Source organism: Chiloscyllium plagiosum, chromosome 13 (assembly GCF_004010195.1).
Source record: "Chiloscyllium plagiosum isolate BGI_BamShark_2017 chromosome 13, ASM401019v2, whole genome shotgun sequence".
NCBI classification, from domain to species: domain Eukaryota; kingdom Metazoa; phylum Chordata; class Chondrichthyes; order Orectolobiformes; family Hemiscylliidae; genus Chiloscyllium; species Chiloscyllium plagiosum.
The window spans coordinates 34,900,926-34,919,146 of record NC_057722.1 but is presented as its reverse complement, the minus strand read 5'-3'; the positions used below and the strand labels follow the sequence as shown (position 1 = coordinate 34,919,146).

The 18,221-nt window shown below is 41.7% G+C and overlaps 1 protein-coding gene across 1 annotated transcript in view; it reads right to left on the bottom strand.

Moving 5' to 3' along the window:
* Window positions 1-10,916: 10,916 nt before the first annotated feature.
* The window catches only part of LOC122556373 (ankyrin-1-like), a 19,895-nt gene continuing 12,590 nt past the window's right edge, over window positions 10,917-18,221 (bottom strand). Inside the window, exons 2-3 of the mRNA XM_043703008.1 lie at window positions 13,608-13,854; window positions 10,917-11,574 (exon numbers count right to left, since the gene is read on the bottom strand). Of these exons, the coding sequence (XP_043558943.1) occupies window positions 10,917-11,574; window positions 13,608-13,846 (897 nt within the window). The 5' untranslated portion in view covers window positions 13,847-13,854. The remainder of the gene's footprint in view (window positions 11,575-13,607; window positions 13,855-18,221) is intronic.

Sequence of the window (18,221 nt, the reverse complement as noted above, 5' to 3'; positions counted from 1 at the left end):
GTGGATCAGCCAGAGTAACTGCATCAGTCTCCAAAGATAAGTTCTCTCTCTCCTACCTTTGATACTCCTCCAATGAAAGAATCTTCACAGAATCTCATTATTTAACATTAACTGTGGAGGTGGACCTCAAATCCCAGGAGATGTTAGAGACCGGAACAAAAGCAGCACCACACTTCACCAAAGCTGTCTCGAAGCATAAGTTTAAGGTGAGAGGAGAAAGGTATAAAAGAAATCTGAGGGGCAACTTTTTCACACAGAGGGTGGTGCATGTACGGAATAAGCTGCCAGAGGAAATGGTAGAGGTAGGTCCAATTACATCATTTAAAAGTCATTTGGCTGTGTATATGAATAAGAAAGGTTTAGAGGGATATGGGTCAAATGCTGGCAAATGGGACTAGTTCAGTGTAAGCTACCTGGTTGGCATGGATGAGTTGGACTGAAGTGTCTGTTTCTATGCTGTATGACTGTGAGATCTATTGCAGGGTTTGTTTGAAAATAGACAATAGACAATAGACAATAGGTGCAGGAGTAGGCCATTCAGCCCTTCATGATTCATGGCTGATCATTCCTAATCAGTATCCTCTTCCTGCCTTATCTCCATAACCCTTGATTCCACTATCTTTGAGAGCTCTATCCAACTCCTTCTTAAATGAATCCAGAGACTGGGCTTCCACTGCCCTCTGGGGCAGAGCATTCCACACAGCCACCACTCTCTGGGTGAAGAAGTTTCTCTTCATCTCTGTCCTAAATGGTCTACCCCGTATTTTTAAGCTGTGTTCTCTGGTTCGGCACTCACCCATCAGCGGAAACATGTTTCCTGCTGCCAGAGTGTCCAATCCTTTCATAATCTTATATGTCTCAATCAGATCCCCGCTCAGTCTTCGAAACTCAAGGGTATACAAGCCCAGTCGCTTCAGTCTTTCAGTGGAAGGTAATCCCGCCATTCCAGGAATTGACCTCGTGAACCTACGCTGCACTCCCTCAATAGCCAGAACGTCTTTCCTCAAATTTGGAGACCAGAACTGCACATAGTACTCCAGGTGTGGTCTCACCAGGGCCCTGTACAGCTGCAGAAGCACCTCTTTGCTTCTATACTCAATTCCTCTTGTTATGAAGGCCAGTATGCTATTAGCCTTCTTCACTACCTGCTTTACCTGCATGCTTGCCTTCATTGACTGGTGTACAAGAACACCCAGATCTCTCTGTATTGTCCCTTTACCTAAATTGATTCCATTGTATTAACAATCTTGAAATAAAAGGAGTGGTTATGCAGGCTGCTTTTTAGCATGATGTGACAGTTGTCCAAGAGTGATCTGGGGATGTTAGCTTAGCAGTTCTAACAATAACAATAGAGGAAGGAGTTAAGGGGAAGTGAAAGCCAGTTAAGATAGTTGAGCCATGGGAACCAGCAGACCAGAAGTTGAAAGTTAGATAATATAGAACATCTGCTGTGCCTGGATAGTTCAGTTTACTTATCAGTTTGTAAAACTCACCATGTAGTGTCATGCTGGAATAATGTGGTCAATGATTCTGGCCTTGTAGTAAACTAGGAAGCTATGAACTACAAATAAATGTTGCAAATTCTGTATCAATATTCTTCAGGTGACTGAGATTGTGTCTGAATCTGGGTGTACACTCCATCATTAAAGTCATGGATACGTTTATTCACTGGCTAGATGAGAGACCAAAGAAACTTGACCTCCTCCAGGTGCCCCAACCCCTCAAGGGGTGAAGGGGTGTGCCATTGTGCACAGAAAGGGGATAGAAGTGATAGATAGGTACTGTGGGACTGTCATCTCAGGGCGGTCTAGGGGTGACCTACTATACCACCTCCCAACTGCTGGGGACGTGTGAGGTGGCACCTCCCAAATTTCTCCAACAGGGTGGCACAATGGCTCAGTAAAACCTAAGGAAGGGCTTATGCCTGAAACATCGATTCTCCTGCTCCTCAGATGCTGCCTGACCTGCTGTGCTTTTCCAGTTTTACACCCTTCACTCTGGCTCAGTGATTAGCATTGCTGCCTTGCAGCGCCAGGGTCCTGAGTTCAATTCTAGCCTTGGACGACTGTGTGGAGTTTGCACATTCTTCCTGTGCATACATGACTAGGCCAGTATATATTGCCCATTCCAGAAGGCAGCTAAGAGTCAACCACATTGCTGTGTAGGCTAGACCAGGTAGTAATGGTGAATTCTTTCCTTAAAGGACATCAGTGAACCAAATGGGTCTTTCCCAACAATCAGCGTTGGTTTCATGGTCATCATTAGACTCTTAATTCCACATTTTTAAACTGCGCTCAAATCCCACCATCTGCTGTGGCGGGATTCAAACCCAGGTCCCCAGAACATTACGTGGGGCTTCGGATTAATAGTTTAGTAATAATCCCTAGGCCATCACTTCCCTTTACTGAATATTTAACTTTTCATTGTAAACTACCAGAGGAGGGATAGATCATCCTACACACTCACACGTGGAGCAGTGCAAAGTGCATGGAGGTATCACTCTCTGGTGCATTCTTGGAGGAACATACCCTCTGGAAAGTGAGAAATTAAGCTAGAGGCTTAGATTGTGAGTCATATAAACACAACCTCCATGTAACCTGGCACAATTCTGTGCTGATGCTCTGACCAGAAAACTGAACAAGAGAATATTGATGCTAAGGGAACCAATTAAAATACAATTAATAGCAATCACAGTAACTTAGTGTTTTGATGGTAGAAAGCAAGCATTCCCTTGAGGGTAGAAACTTCTCTCCATTTTAATTGGCTCATAGTTCTGATTATCCACATTTAGAATCAGAGAGGTCTGCAGCAGAGAAAAAGACCCTTCGGCCCATTTAGTTTGTGTCTGTCAAAACCAGCCATCTTATTATTCTAACCTCATTTCTCATTGGCCCACGGCTTTGGCATCACAAGTGCACACCTGAATACATCTTAACTGAAGATTTCTGCCCTTTATCACCCTTGCAGTGAGTCCCAGATTTCCACCACTGTCCGGGTGAATAAGATTGCTCTCACTTCACCTTTAAACCTTCTGCCCCTTAGTTTAAATCTATGTCCCTGGTCTATGATCCCACCCTTAAGGGGAAGAAATTTCTTCCTGTTTATCCCATCATTTAAATATCTCAACCATGTCCCTTCTTACCCTCCTCTGTTCCAAGGAAAACAATCTCAGCCTGTTCCCTTCATATCTAAAACTCTCCTGCCCTCTCACTATCCTGGTAAATCCCGTCTGCATCCTCTCCAGTGCTATCACATCCCTCCAATAATGTGGATTCCAGAACTACACACAATAATACAAAGTCATTTGCCCTCAAATCTAGCCACTACCAGGTTCTCCTGAGGTTGGCTGTCTCATCTCAATACTGCTCAAGTTTCTTCAGTAACCTCTTAAATAATTCCACAGAGGCCAGTATCCTGTCACCAAGTGACCTTTTATTTACACATGAACAATCACTGGCTTTAGTACGGCTTCATTCATAGCCAGCTTTCAGAGTGCTGGTATCTCTGACAGAGCCAGGACTGCCTGATTGAACCAGATGAATAGTTCCAATCAGGGAACTCATATTCCATGAGATCTAGCTGGCTGACCTTGTTACAATCACTACATCATCATCGGCAATCATTCCCGCAGCACTGCATTTGACATCCCTTCTTTCTCACCTAAGAAAACAGATGACTCCTCAGCCATCTGTGGGCGGCACGGTGGCACAGTGGTTAGCACTGCTGCCTCACAGCGCCTGAGACCCGGGTTCAATTCCTGCCTCAGGCGTTTGACTGTGTGGAGTTTGCACGTTCTCCCCGTGTCTGCGTGGGTTTCCTCCGGGTGCTCCGGTTTCCTCCCACAGTCCAAAAGATGTGCAGGGTCAGGTGAATTGGCCATGCTAAATTGCCCGTAGTGTTAGGTAAGTGGTAAATGTAGGGGTATGGGTGGGCTTCGCTTCGGCAGGTCGGTGTGGACTTGTTGGGCCGAAGGGCCTGTTTCCACACTGTAATGTAATGTAATGTAATCTAATCCATTTTTAAGTTCTCACCTTGTCACTGAGCTAGTTGTGTCATCACAATAACTATTCCGGAGCCTGTGTTTAGTGATTAGTGAAAAAATGAAATGGATAAGTTACATGTTTACCAATAAAAATAGCAAGCATGACTTTGGCACTGTTATTTCTGACTAATAGCAAAACTAGGTGGCAAGTATTCTCAGAAGTAAAGATACAACAATTGGGTACTGAGGAATATTTGAAAATTCTATTAAAATTTATAGACAGAATTTATATGAAAGGTGACTTCTAAACTTACATGAGATATGGTCTGATTTTAAACATTTAGAAAGCTCGATGGACATTCTCTCGGAGAGTATTTGTGATGAAATTTAACAGACCATATGTAAGATTACAAAACTTCTATTATGAGATTCCTAATTCAGTGTTTCCCTTTAAATTGTTGAACTGTGCCAAGATGTTGAACACGGACAGACTCCTAATATTAACTTAAGTTTAACTTTCAGTAAGAAAAACTCTTGGAATATATATTAGAGGCTTATGGTAATGAGCATAGCAGCAGAAAATTCCTTTCATGATGGTGCGTGTAAAATAAACCATGCAGTAAGAGATGAAATGCTTCATAAAATCCGAGCAGACCAACCAAGTTGCAAATTAACATTTGCCCAGCATGATCCATACGAAGGACTCACTGCAAACTGTTGGAGGCTACAGACTGTATCAATTGCTTTTTTGGAAGAAATCCAAAAATTCCTTTGGTAATGAATGATCATTCCCTGGCTTGTGGAGTGACTACAATTAGCTCCATGGTTTTCAGCCCTTATAATGCCCAGCAAGCAGAAAATATGCACTCCCTAATGCTGAGGGTTAGGAGAAATTACACAGAGTCTTACAGCATTCTATAAGGCCATTGTAAATACATTTGAATCAGGGACCATGATATATATAAAAGAGAATGGTAGAAAAAGTGAAAAGAGCTGGGTAGGATTGTAGGCAGTGATGGAAAAACAGCAATTTCATAGCATGGCAACTGAACTCGAAGGGTGCATTCTTTGAGTTTAATTGGCCTTGATCACACACTTACAGAACTGGAACAAGTCATAGAAAGTAATGAGGCAAAATGCACTGCACATAAACATATTTTGGATAATTATGAAGACCAGATTATGGCAAATGAAAGGCTAACTGAATATTAATAACGTGATATAAAGTCACAGGACAAAGCTATTTGTCCCAACGATAAGCAACTGGAAATTGGCACCAAAATAACATGTACTATTGAAGGGACCAGTGAAAGGAGGAATGCCACTATCACAGGGAGAGCAGGGAAAGCCCCTGGCAAATACAAATATCAGTTAATTGTGCAAGGTGAGGGACAGGATCTATGAGATAAGCGATTTAGATTGGCAAAATGAGGTAAGGATGTGAAAGGCCAGAAAACGCAGTACAAGATCTGGAAGCGAGCATGGCCCTATGGGAGAAAGAAACCTATCCTACGCTAGTTGGTCTCACTCATCTCATGTAAATCAATTAATATAAAAATTACATTTCTGCAAAGTTTAAAGTTTGAAAGAGAAGTAATTTTGAAACCACCTAACAAAATATACGAAAGGAAGCTGTGGAAATTAAAACTTGTTCATGGGTTGAATAATGCAACTAGGGTATTTCTTCTAAATTAGGTCTATTTTGCTGAAAGTTGGTTGCATTCAACTTAAGGCGGACTGTGTAATGTTCGATATGTATCAGAAAGACTGGCAGCAACTTTCGTGATACATGTCAATGATTTTCTGTTGGAAGGTTCCACAGGCTTTGAGGGCCTCAGAATAAATAGGGTTAGATAGTAACTGGAATAAGTAAGAAGTAACTTTAAATCCACAGTCTTCCTTGGAAAGTATTAAACACATCTTGATAAATCATTTAGATTCTTACAGAAACATAATTTTGCATCCAGAGAAGAAACCAACCAGTTAAGAAGCTTGATTGGACAATTAAACAGGTTGTGCATCAAACTTCTCTTAATGACTATCGTTGCATTTTGGAACTGAGTACATGTCACTTTTGGGAAGGTCTTGAGAGCAAATAAAATATAAAAATATACTAAATTCAGAAAAAGTACACAGTCAAGTTTTTAGCTGTTGGTTATCCCGAAGATAGGCAGGGTGGTGAGGGAAACAACATGAGGGAAAAACAAACCTGACCTCATCCTCACAAATCTACTTGCCACTGATACATCTGACTATGACAGTATTGGGAAAAGTGATTAACACATAGATCCTGTGCAGATAAATTCTTATCTTCACATTGAGTATACATGTCATCTGTTGCAGGGCACTACCAGCATATTAAATAGACGAGACTGCAAACAGATATAGTAACTCAAAACTGGGCATCTGTGAAGTACTGTGGGTCAGCAGCAGTGGAATTGCACACCCACACAATCTGCAGCCACATGACCCAAAAAGTCTGCAACTCTACCACTACCATCAAGCTAGGGACTCATCACTTATTCAATGAAGATTGCAGGAGGGTGTGCTAGGAGCAGCACCAGCCTTATCGAAAGATCAGATGTCAACCCAGTGAAGCTACAACACAGGCAAACAGCATTAACAGCAAGTGATAGACAGAACTAAGTGATTCCACAATCAATGAATCAGATCTAAGCTCTGCAGTCCTGCCACATCTGGTCATCATAGTGATGATCAATAAACAACTCACTTGTGGAGCAGACTCCACAAATATCCCCATCATCAATGATGGGAGAGCCCAGCACAGGGTAAAAGGTAAGGCTGAAGCATTTGCAACAATCTTCTGTCGGAAGTGCAGATGGGATGGTCCATCTTGGTCTCCTCCAGAGGACCCCAGCATCACAGAAACCAGTCTCCAACTAATTCAATTCACTCCACTTGATATCAAGAAATGGCTGAAGAGTATGACCCTTGACAACATTTTGGCAATAGTACTGAAGACGTGTTCCAGAACTTGCCATATACCTGGCCAAACTCTTCCAGTATAGCTACAATATTGACATTTACACGATAATGTGGAAAAATGCCCAGGTATGTGCTGTACACAAAAGGAAGGACAAAGTTAACCTGGGAAATTGCTCCCCAACCCATGGTCTACTCTCGATCATCAGTAAAGTGATGGAGGATGTCATCTAAAATGTGATAAAGCAGCACTTGCTTAGCCATTACCTGTTCACTGACACTCAGTTTAGGTTCTGCCTGGGCCACGTAGTTCCTAACCTCATTACAGTCTTGGTTCATAATGTGAACAAAAGAGCTGAATTCCAGAGTTGAGGTGTGAGTGACAGCCCTTGACATCATGGCTGCATTCAACTTAGTGTGGCACCAAGCAGATCAGTCATCTCAGCTCCAGGACATCCCCTCAGGGTAGTGTCCTGGGTCCAACCATCTTCAGCTACTTCATTAATGACCTCCCTCCATCATTAGGTTAGAAGTGGGGATGTTTGCTCATGATTGCACAATGTTCAGCACCATTCGTGACTCCTTGGATCTTGAGGCATTCTGCGTTCAAATGCAGCAACATATGGACAATATCCAGGTTTGGGCTGCCAAGTAGCAAGTAACATTAATGACACACAAGTGCCAGATAATGACCATAACCAAGAAGAGGGAATCTAATCATCACTCCTTAACATTCAACGACATTGCCATCGTTATCAACATCCTGGGGTTACCATTGACAACAAACTGAATTGGACTATATAAACGCAGTGGCTATAAGAACAGGTCAGACGCTAGGAATACTGACTCTCCATAGCCTGTCCACTATCTACAAGGCACAAGTAGTGTGATGGAATACTCCCTACTTGTTTGACTGATTGCAGCTCCAACAAACTTCAAGATACTTGACACCATTCAGGACAAAACAGCCCACTTGTTTGGGACCACATCCACAAACGTTCATTCTCTTTACCATCAGCAGTCAACAGCAATAGTGAGTACTATCTACAAGATGCAGTGTAGAGATCCACCAAGGCTCCTAAGACAGCACCTTCTAAACCCATGAGCATTATAATCTAGAAGGACAAAAGTGGAATATGCATGAGAACACTACTAGTTGCAGGTTTCCAACCAAAACATTCTCCATCCTGACTTGGAAATATATCACTGTCTCTTAAGTTTCACTGGGTCAAAATCCAGTCTACCTACACCATATGGATTGCAGTGGTTCAGGAGTCTGGCTGAATGATGCCTTGGAGTCCTGAATGCCACATGCATGCAGTCAATGGCCCTTTGTGCCTGAAGGAATCCAGCAGTGGCTGCAAATCTGATGATTCCGGTACAGCGGTCAACTGGGTGAATGACAAACTGGTCAAATTGTATTGCTTTCCTGTAAAGGAACTCACATATACATCAGTGGACTGCTGATTGGGGGATGCCACACATCAAGCAAGGAAATACTGATCTGTGAAGATATGTCAGGATTTTGTTCCTTTATCAGGCTGCATGTGTTGGGTTAAAAACTGTCCAACAGCCACCTCTACAATGTGAGGTCCATCTTCCACCATTCATGGTTTTCCACTTCCTCATTCTGCTACGTGCAAGATTTTAACCTTGATCTTGACATTGCATTCCATGTATGTGACAATTAGTTCAAACAATTAGCTCTAATTCTTGGCAGCCTTCATTATCCTCTGCGATCCACCCCAACTTTGGAAACTACAGCTTGTGTAATGCTTTTATGAACAAAAGTAGTATCTAATTCTCTTTTTCAAAGTTACTAGAATCTGCTTCCAGAAAATTTTCAGTCCAAACTCCAGCACAGAGACTACCTTTCTCTTTCTGTTTGTTTCTATACAATGATGTGGAAGTGCCGGTGTTGGACTGGAGTGGGCAAAGTTAAAAATCAACTAGGCAGAAGTTGGTACAGCAGATGCTGGAGATTAGAGTCAAAATTAGAATGATGCTGAAAAAGTGACTAACACATAGATTCTGTGCAGATAAATTCTTATCTTCACATTGAGAATACATGTCATCTGTTGCAGGGCACTACCAGTGTATTAAATAGACTAGACAAAATTAGAATGATGCTGAAAAAGCACAGCAGGTCAGGCAGCATCCGAGGAGCAGGAGAATCGACATTTCGGGCAAAAGCCCTTCATCAGGAAAGGGTTTCTTGAAAGTTAAAAATCACGCAATATCAGGTTATAGTCCAACAAGTTTATTTGGAAGTACAAGCTTTCAGAGCACTGGTCCTTCAGCAGCTACCTGACAAAGGAGCAGTGCTCTGAAAGCTTGCAGTTTCAATTAAACCTGTTGGACGATAACCTGGTGTTATGTGATTTTTAATTTTCTATATAACAGCACCACCTTCAGGCAAACTCTGCTCACAGCAACCTTTCCAGAAGCTGTAAATTCACGTCAACACAAGACCATTTTTTAAATGGTTGTTCTGTACCTTAACCATATTCATTTGCTTTTGTTCTTTATCCCATGATAGATTTACTTAACAAAATCCGACTAATCTCATTCATGAAACTTTCAGTTGGCTCTGACACTTGGAGGACTGATATCCATGTTTGGGCTGATGAGCCATCAGCATCTCCACCAAAAGAGGTACATTGTACCTCAAGGTACATTGCATCTTGATATTCAATGGCATAACCATCACTGAATTTCCCACTGTCTAAATCCTGGGGGTTACCATTGGCCAGAAACTGAACTGGACAACAAATATAAATACTATGGCTACAATTCTGCCCGAAACGTCGATTCTCCTGCTCCTTGGATGCTGCCTGACCTGTTGCGCTTTTCCAGCAACACATTATCAGCTCTGATCTACAGCATCTGCAGTCCTCACTTTCCCCTACAATTGCAGAGTAGACCAGAATCTGAGAATTCTGTAGCGAGGAACCCAATTCCAACTCCCAAAGTATGTCCACTATCTACGAAGCACAAGTCAGGAGTGTGATGGAATACTCTCCACTTGCCTGTTTGAGAGCAGCTCCAACAACACCCATTCTGGATAAAGTGAGCTGCTTTACTGGCACTATGTCTCCAAACATCCACATTCTCCACCACTAAAGCTCAACAGCAGCAGTGTGTGCTATTTATAACATGTACTGCTGAAATTCACAAAGATACCTTGGATAGAACCTTCCAAACCCAAGACCACTAAGATCTAGAAGAGCAAAGGCAGAAGATACATGGCAACACCACGAACACCTGTAAGTTCCCCTCCAAGGCATTCACATTCTGACTTGGAAATATGACACTGTCCTTTCAAAGTCACTTGGTCAAAATCCTGGAACATTCTTTTCAATGGCACTGTGAACCTATCTACATCAAATAGACTGCACCTCATCAACACCTTCTCTAGGGCCACAGCCCATGAGTGAATAAAATAAGTTAAATTGCTTTACAATGTTTTGAAAATGGATTACACCACTCCTCAATCTTTTGAGTACAGGGGAAAAAATCCATATTCATCCAATCTGTTTTTTAAACTCAACCCTTTGAGACATTGAGCAAAACTGCTAAAGTTGCGCTGCATGCCATTCTATTTCAATCTATCTTTCTCAATGCTTGGTGTCTTGTACCCATCATGTTCAAAAGCTCTTCACAAAATTTCCATTTTTACATAATTAAGCTTAATTATGTAAAAATGGGAAACATAAGAGTTTTTTTTATTAGATTCTATTGAGTTTCAGATAAAGAAAACTCTATAAATAAATCAAAAAATATTTTCAGCAGGAATTATGTCTATCTTACTTACTTCAAGTTCAGAACATGAATTCATTTCTGGTCTAATTTATTGCAAGGTTGAATTGTACCTAGGAACAATTTGAGCTGCCCTTATCTTAATTAAGTAGACATTGTACTATTAACATGATATAGCTGTGTGAACAAGTACATTTTCTCCCTTCCTATTCTCTGTCCTAATACTTTTAATTCATTCTGCAGCATTGTCTACAGGTATAGAAGTATCTTTTTCATTGCTCAACACTATCAGACTTATCCATCTGCCTCTTACCTCCTTATTTCCATTTGCAGCAGCTTTGTGCAGAGCGGTTTGATTATTTTCATCCTTGGCATCTATGTCGGCTCCTTTCTTCAGTAAATAGGCGGTGGCCTTGACATTTCCAGCCTCAACTGCTAGTTGTAGTGGAGTCATACCATAATCTGTCTTCTCATCCACGGAAGATCCCTCCTTCAGTAGCAGTTCAATGAGGTCTATATGCCCATTCAAGCAGGCCCAGTGTAATGGGGTCCACTTATTGTTATCTTTAATGTCTGCAGAGGCTCCATATTTTATTAAGAGCTGAGCAGTGCTTAAGTGACCTGTAGCTGCACTGCAGTGAAGTGGGCTTGCTCCACAGCGAGTTTGGGGCTCAAGAAGGGCACCACGGTGTAAGAGGTAATCCACTGCTTCGGTGTGTCCATTATCAGCAGCCCTATGCAGTGCTGTATAATAATACTTACTCCTGCTATTGATAGCAGCACGTCTATGAAGAAGATACTCAATCAAAGAAATATTTCCACAGAATGCAGCATGATGTAGTGGAGTCCAGCCCGAATTATCCATGCAATCATCATTCAAAACAGTAGTCCTATGACAATTAAATTAATATCAGTATTTACTATGAAAGTCATTATACCCCCAAAAAACATGTGAATATTAACTTGAATGCATAAAAGGCTATAATCTGGAAGTAAAGATACCAAATAGATACCATAAACAATTAATATTAATCTATGAAAGTAAATCGAGGTAGTACATCCTGGCTAAATCACAATGAACTACAATTAGTATTCTCCATTATTACTAATATCAATCTCATGAACATATAAACATATGAATCTGCAGTAGGCCATTTGGCCCATTGAGGCTACTCCACCACTCAAATAGATCATGGCTGATCTGATTACTCCACACTCCCAGCTACCTATGGTCATCGTTCACCTCCCTGCCTATAAAAAGTCAAGTTGCCTCTGCCTTAAAAATAGTCTCTCTCATGAGGAAACAATTTTTCCACATCAATGCTGACAAGGCCTTAGATGTTTCAATCAAGACACCTCTTACCTTTCTAAACACCAGCTGATACAAGCCTAGCCTTCCCAATCTTTCCTCATACCATACCAGGTATTAATCTGGTGAACCTTCTCTAAATGTTTCCAACACATTTATATCCTTAGGTAAAGAGATCAATACTATACACAGCATTCCAGACACCTTTTTTAAACTATGACCTCTAGTTCCAGCCTCTCACATAAATGGAAACATGTTTACAACAGCCACCCAGTCAAGTTCCCGCAAGATCTTATATTTTTCAATTAAGTCACCTCTAACTCTTCTAAGCTTCAGACAATATGCACCTAGCCTGTCTAACCTTTCCTCAGAAAGCAATTTACCTGGTAAAACTCCTTTGAATTCCTTTCAAAGCATTAACATTCTTCTGCAAGTATGGTGACCAGTGCTTTACACAGGATTCCAGGTGTATCTCATCAATATCCTGAAGCATAACTTCCCTACTTTTGTATTCAATTGCTCCTGCAACAAGCAATAACATGCTAGTAGCCTTTTCTAATTACTTGTGGTATCTACATAATAATCTTTTGCAATTCATGCACTAGGACACCCAGAAAACTGTATCTCAGAGCTCTGTAATCTCTCACTGTTTAGATATTATGCTTCTTTTTCATACTTCATGTCAGAAAAGAAAACTTTACATTTTCACACATTATATTCCATTTGCCAAATCTTTGCCCTATTACTTGACCAATCCTTTTGCAATCTAATGTCAATTCATGACTTACTTTCCTTTCTATTTTTGTGCTATCAGCAAATTTAGCAACCATACCTTGTATCCCTTTATTCAAGTTGTGAACATATATTGTATTAAGTTGAAGCCCCAGCACTGATCCCTGTTACAGACTACTTTGTTACATCTTGACAACCAGAAAATACCCATTTATGCCTCCTGTTTCTATTAGCTAGCCAAACTCCTAATCATGCCAAATATGTTACCCCACATCATGAGCTTTTATTTTCCACAATTCTCTTTGATGGGGATCCTTATCAATGCCTTCTGAAAGTTTGAATATAGGGCAACTCCCTTTAGCTACTTCTTCAAAGAACGCAAATACACCAGTTAAACATGATTTTTCCTGGCAAAAACCTTGTTGACTCTGCTTGGGTTCCTTAACTTTCTCTAAGTGCCCTGCTACATCATGTATAGCTTTTAACATCCTCCTTATGACAGCTATTATGCTAAATGGCCTGCAGTTTCCTGCTTTCTATCTCCATGCCTTTTTTGAATAACACAATTACATGAACAGTTTTCCAATTGAATAGAAACTTTCCGAATCATGTTGATCAAGTAGAGTTGGAGAATTGCGATTAAACATAATCAGAGCTTCCTTATATAGAATACAGAATAAAATTATGGTGATGGTTCAAAAAGTACCTTCCTACATTGGCCTGCGAATGAGCCACAATTAACAGGCAAGTTTCAGAAGGTTAACTGGAAATGGGACTCAGTTATCCTATTGGGAATCTAACGTCTGGTATGTTATTATTAAGAAAGTTAGATGCTGTGGTAATTCAGTGACACATTATCTGTTTGAAGAGAGTTCAACATACTTAGCAGAAAGTTGACATTGAGCTGTTGTGTCCTGTTCTTCTTCCTGGGTTGCAACAGAAGTTTCTGCTTTCTGCACAGACATTGGTGCCATGGTTGAGCAGGAAGGGATATATTGCTCCTGCTGAGGTTGATTCACATCTGCAGGTTTTACATTCATGTTCATCCTGACCGAGCTGCAGGAGGAAACTGAATCGTGTAACTCCATCCATTTCCACGTCATTTCTGAAAGGGCTGACATGGCAGATTCTGTAAAAAGAAATACTGCCTGATAATCAAGTATTAGCAAGAAAGCAAGTAAGCAATAAAATGATTAGATTTGGGTTGGTTTAAAGAGATTTAATGAAAAAAAGTCAGGTGGCCTGAAATGTAAAGTTAATTAATTGGAGTATAGTCTTTTAATGCCAATTAATCACTTCTTTTTTTTATATACATTTATTGAAAATTTTTTACTCTTGTAAAGAAAGAAAAGAAAAAGTTATAAAAGTACAAAAATACAGAAAACTAGAAATAATACCACATTATTTTAATTACAGCAATGTTAACAATAAACAACCTTCTACTCTTCAAGATACAATTGTCTCATATTTATTTAACTAAACCTGACTTAAAATAAACTCAACTTAAATGAAATAGTATTAAATTAAATTGCAGTTCAGTAAAATTAAATTACATTCCATTACACTCCACTACTCCACTCACTGCACCTCCACTGATGTTCCCAACCAAAGGAGTAACAGTTTCTTTACTTGCATTTACTAGGCCTCCTTCCCCCCGGAGTCCCCAGACCACCATGTACGGCCCTTGTAGCTATATAAAGACCCTAACCAGTACTGCCGATAGGTCTGTGTCTATGTAATTTATAAAATTGCTCTGTTCCATGGTGCACCACACTCGTCAAATAATCTTGGGGATGTGCTCCATCACAAATCTGCACCACCCTGCAACACCCAGAGGTTTTTCTGATATCCAATTGATGAGAATGGTTTTCCTCATACAGTGTGTAAGAATGTTAAATAACATCTTCCCGTGCTCATCCAGAGAGGGCATGTCCGGTAGGTCCAAAAGAATGGATGCTAGATCCGCCTTAACTTCAATTCCCAGGATCTTCTTCAGCTCATTCACTATGGCACCCCAATATCCTTGACTCTTGGCCAAAAGCAATGTGTGAGGGTGCCTATGCTGATTTTACATTTGGGACATTCCAGAGAAACTCCTTTGTTAAACTTTGCTAACCTCTCTGGTGCCATATGGGCCCTGTGAAGGATCTTCAATTGCATCGCTTGTGATTTATTGCATATTGAAATTTCCTTCACATTCCCTCATTTGTTCTCCCATGTTTCCGATAATGTTTCTTCCCCTCCACCTGAATCCATATCCCTTGAAGTCTCTCAATAACCCTCAAGGGTTCCCCTCTGCAGATGATATATGATACTAACCGAGAGAGCACTCCCACACCGAGCACTCTTCTTTCTATAACCAACTTGTAAGACTGAGCCAAGAGTGTGGTCTTCTTCTGTATATAATCCCTAACCTGGAAGTATTGGAAAAGATCCCTATTATGAATCCCGTATTTAATTGGTTGAAAGACATCAAGACCTCTCCCTCGAATAAATCTCCCAAACAGGAGATTCCCTTACTCTCACATGCTCTAAAGTTGGAGCTCATTGACCCCAGTCTAAATCCTGGGGTCTCCCACTAATGGGGTGAACAGCAAAGTCTTAAGCAAATTGCCTTCACCCTCCCATTATCCTCCATGCTTTCACTGTATTTAAGATAATTGGGTTCTCCCAGTACTCAGCTACAGATCTCACATTACCATAAACAGTAAGTTGATGACGGCACATCTCGCCTGTGAGGCCTCAACATCAAGCCACATCGATCTTGAGTCCTTATGCATCCATTCACCCACATAGCTAGCGGGGCATCTATTTGACATCTCTTCAGATCAGAGAAGTCCACCCCTCCATATCCTGTGGAATTTGCAACTTGGTAAATTTAATTAGGGGGCGCCTATGGCACCAAATAAAGGATCCAAGCCAACCGGTAAACCTCCCAGCACCTGTTTGGGTAATAACAATGGGAGCATCCTCATAGGGTATAATAACAGAGAAGGAACATTCATTTTAATCAAGGCTATAAGGCCTAACCATGATATTGGTTGCCCCTTTCACTGTTGCAAGTCCTGCTTTATTCTCTCAAACAATTGTACAAAGTTAGCTCTGTACAGCTGACGGAAGATTGGGATAATAAAAATTGCAAGGTAGAGAAAACCTTTCTGTGATCACCGAAAAGGAAACTGTGTTCCATCCTTCAGTTCCAGTATTTCTACCAATTCCTCTACGGGCATGACTTCCGACTTTGCAAGATTTATCCTGTATCCCGAGAAACTGCCGAATAATTTATTTTGTTGTATTAGCCGAGGTATGGACATTTCCAGGTTAGCCAAAAACAAAAGGACAACATCCACATAAAGAGTAATTTAGTGTTCCCCAATACCTACCTTGGTGTCACTATTCCAGGGTCCTTTCGGATGGCTTCTGCCAACGGCTCAATTACCAAGGTAAATGGCAGTGGCGAGAAAAGACATCCCTTTCGACTGCCTCTCCCCACACGAAAATTGCTCGACTTGACACCATTCGTGATAACCACCATCTTGGGGTCTCTATATAACACTGCCACTCACCTGGCGAAGGGCCTCCCTAGACCAAAGCAATCCAGAACATCAAAGAGATATGACCATTCCACCGGTCAAAAGCCTTTTCTGCATCCAGGAAGACCACCAAGCCGGAATCAATCTCTGCTGACATACTTGCAGCCCTTGATAAAACCCAACTGGTCCTCTTTTATAATAATGGGCAACACCGTTTCCAACCTCAGAGCCAGAACCTTAGTTAAAATCTTGAATGAGATAGGTCTGCATGGCGTGCAATCCTTGGAGTCTTTCCCTTTCTTTATAATAAGGGAGATATTGGCCTCCCTGTGAGAGGGCAGAAGGCAGTCCTGGCTATACGAGTGATTATACATCTGCAGAAGTGGTTCAGCTAACATGTGTGTAAAATTCACTTGGGAGCCCATATGGACCGGGTGCCTTGCAACCTTGGAGCTGCCTTACTGCCTCTTGCACCTCCTATCGTTAAGGATGCATTTAAAAGGGAGGCCTGATCTGGGTTTATACTGGGGAGGTTCAGATTTTCAAAACAGGATCCCACTCTCACTACTCCATCCCCACATCCCTCTGACCGGTATCACTTTGCATAGAATTCCTGAAATCTGGCTTTAATTTTTTCCAACTCGTGAGTGATGTTGCCAGTTCTCTCCCCAATAGACGCAATGGACTGTGGAGCACTTTTCTTCCTAGCCAGACAAAACAGGTATCTACTTCGCTTATCCTTATATTTGAACAGCATTAGCTTTGCAAAGGAGATCCCTCTCTTCGCCGCTTGTGTGAGCACCGAGTCCAGAGCAGCCCAGAGATCCATGACCCATTGTAATTTAACCACAGATGGCCTGGTATAATATGCCGACTCGGCTGCCTTCAGCTGGGCCTCAAGCATCCGCTACTGTTCTTCTCTCTGCCTCTTTCTCGTTGTAGGGTATGAAATAATCAGACCCCTTAAGTATGCCTTGCTGGTCTCCTAGAGCACCGATGGATTACTGGCCATATCCCAATTGATATCCCAAGAAGTCCTGAACACCCTTGTAATATACTCTGCAAAGTTGCCATCCCTGAGCAGAAATGGATCCATGAGCCGTGTGTCTGCTCCACTACCTTTCGTCTTAACATCCAAGTACACTGCTGCATGGTCTGAAATAATTGTGTTCCCAATCCTACATGCCAACACCAAGTCCAAATAAACTGACAGAACAAAGAACAAGTAAACTCTTGTGTGACACTTGTGCGGGTTAGAGTAAAAGGTAAAATCCCTCCTGTTAGGTTGGAGACCCCTCCACCCATCCACTAACCCCAAATCTTCACACAAGTCCTTTAACTGTCCAGACTGCAGAGGTGTACCAGACAGACCCCTTGGCATCCTGTCTACCCCAGGGTCCATGAGATGATTAAAGTTTCCTCCTATAAACATATGGCACACCTCAAAAGCCATTAATTTAGAGACTATGTCAACAGGATATTTGAGAGGGTTAAAATCAAAGATTCAAAAAAACCAGCAACGGTTCTCCATCAAGATCCTCCGCTCCACGCTTGCAGCAATGCGCCGGTACCTAACCTCTCTACAGTCTGCCCTGCCTCAGCTGAGGGCCACACTCTCTCAGAATTGCAAAGGACCCACTCTGTACTACATCCTCAGGAGAATTCATACTCTCAACAAACAGTATTTCAATTCCATCTCAAACATCAAACACTAAGTACAACAAACTTTTATCTACCCACCTCCATAACCAGCGCTCCTCGAACATTCCAGAAGATTCCCCTGGCCTCGGAAACACCATTAGCCATATGGCTGATGCAGCTACCACCCCCACGCTGATTGATGATGTCACTTCTGCCCCCATCATGGCCACTCCCACAGCCACTTCCGGCCCTCACATCATCGCCGATGCCACACCCTCAGTGACTTCCGCCACCCCTACTGCCGTGTCTGCCACCACTTCCG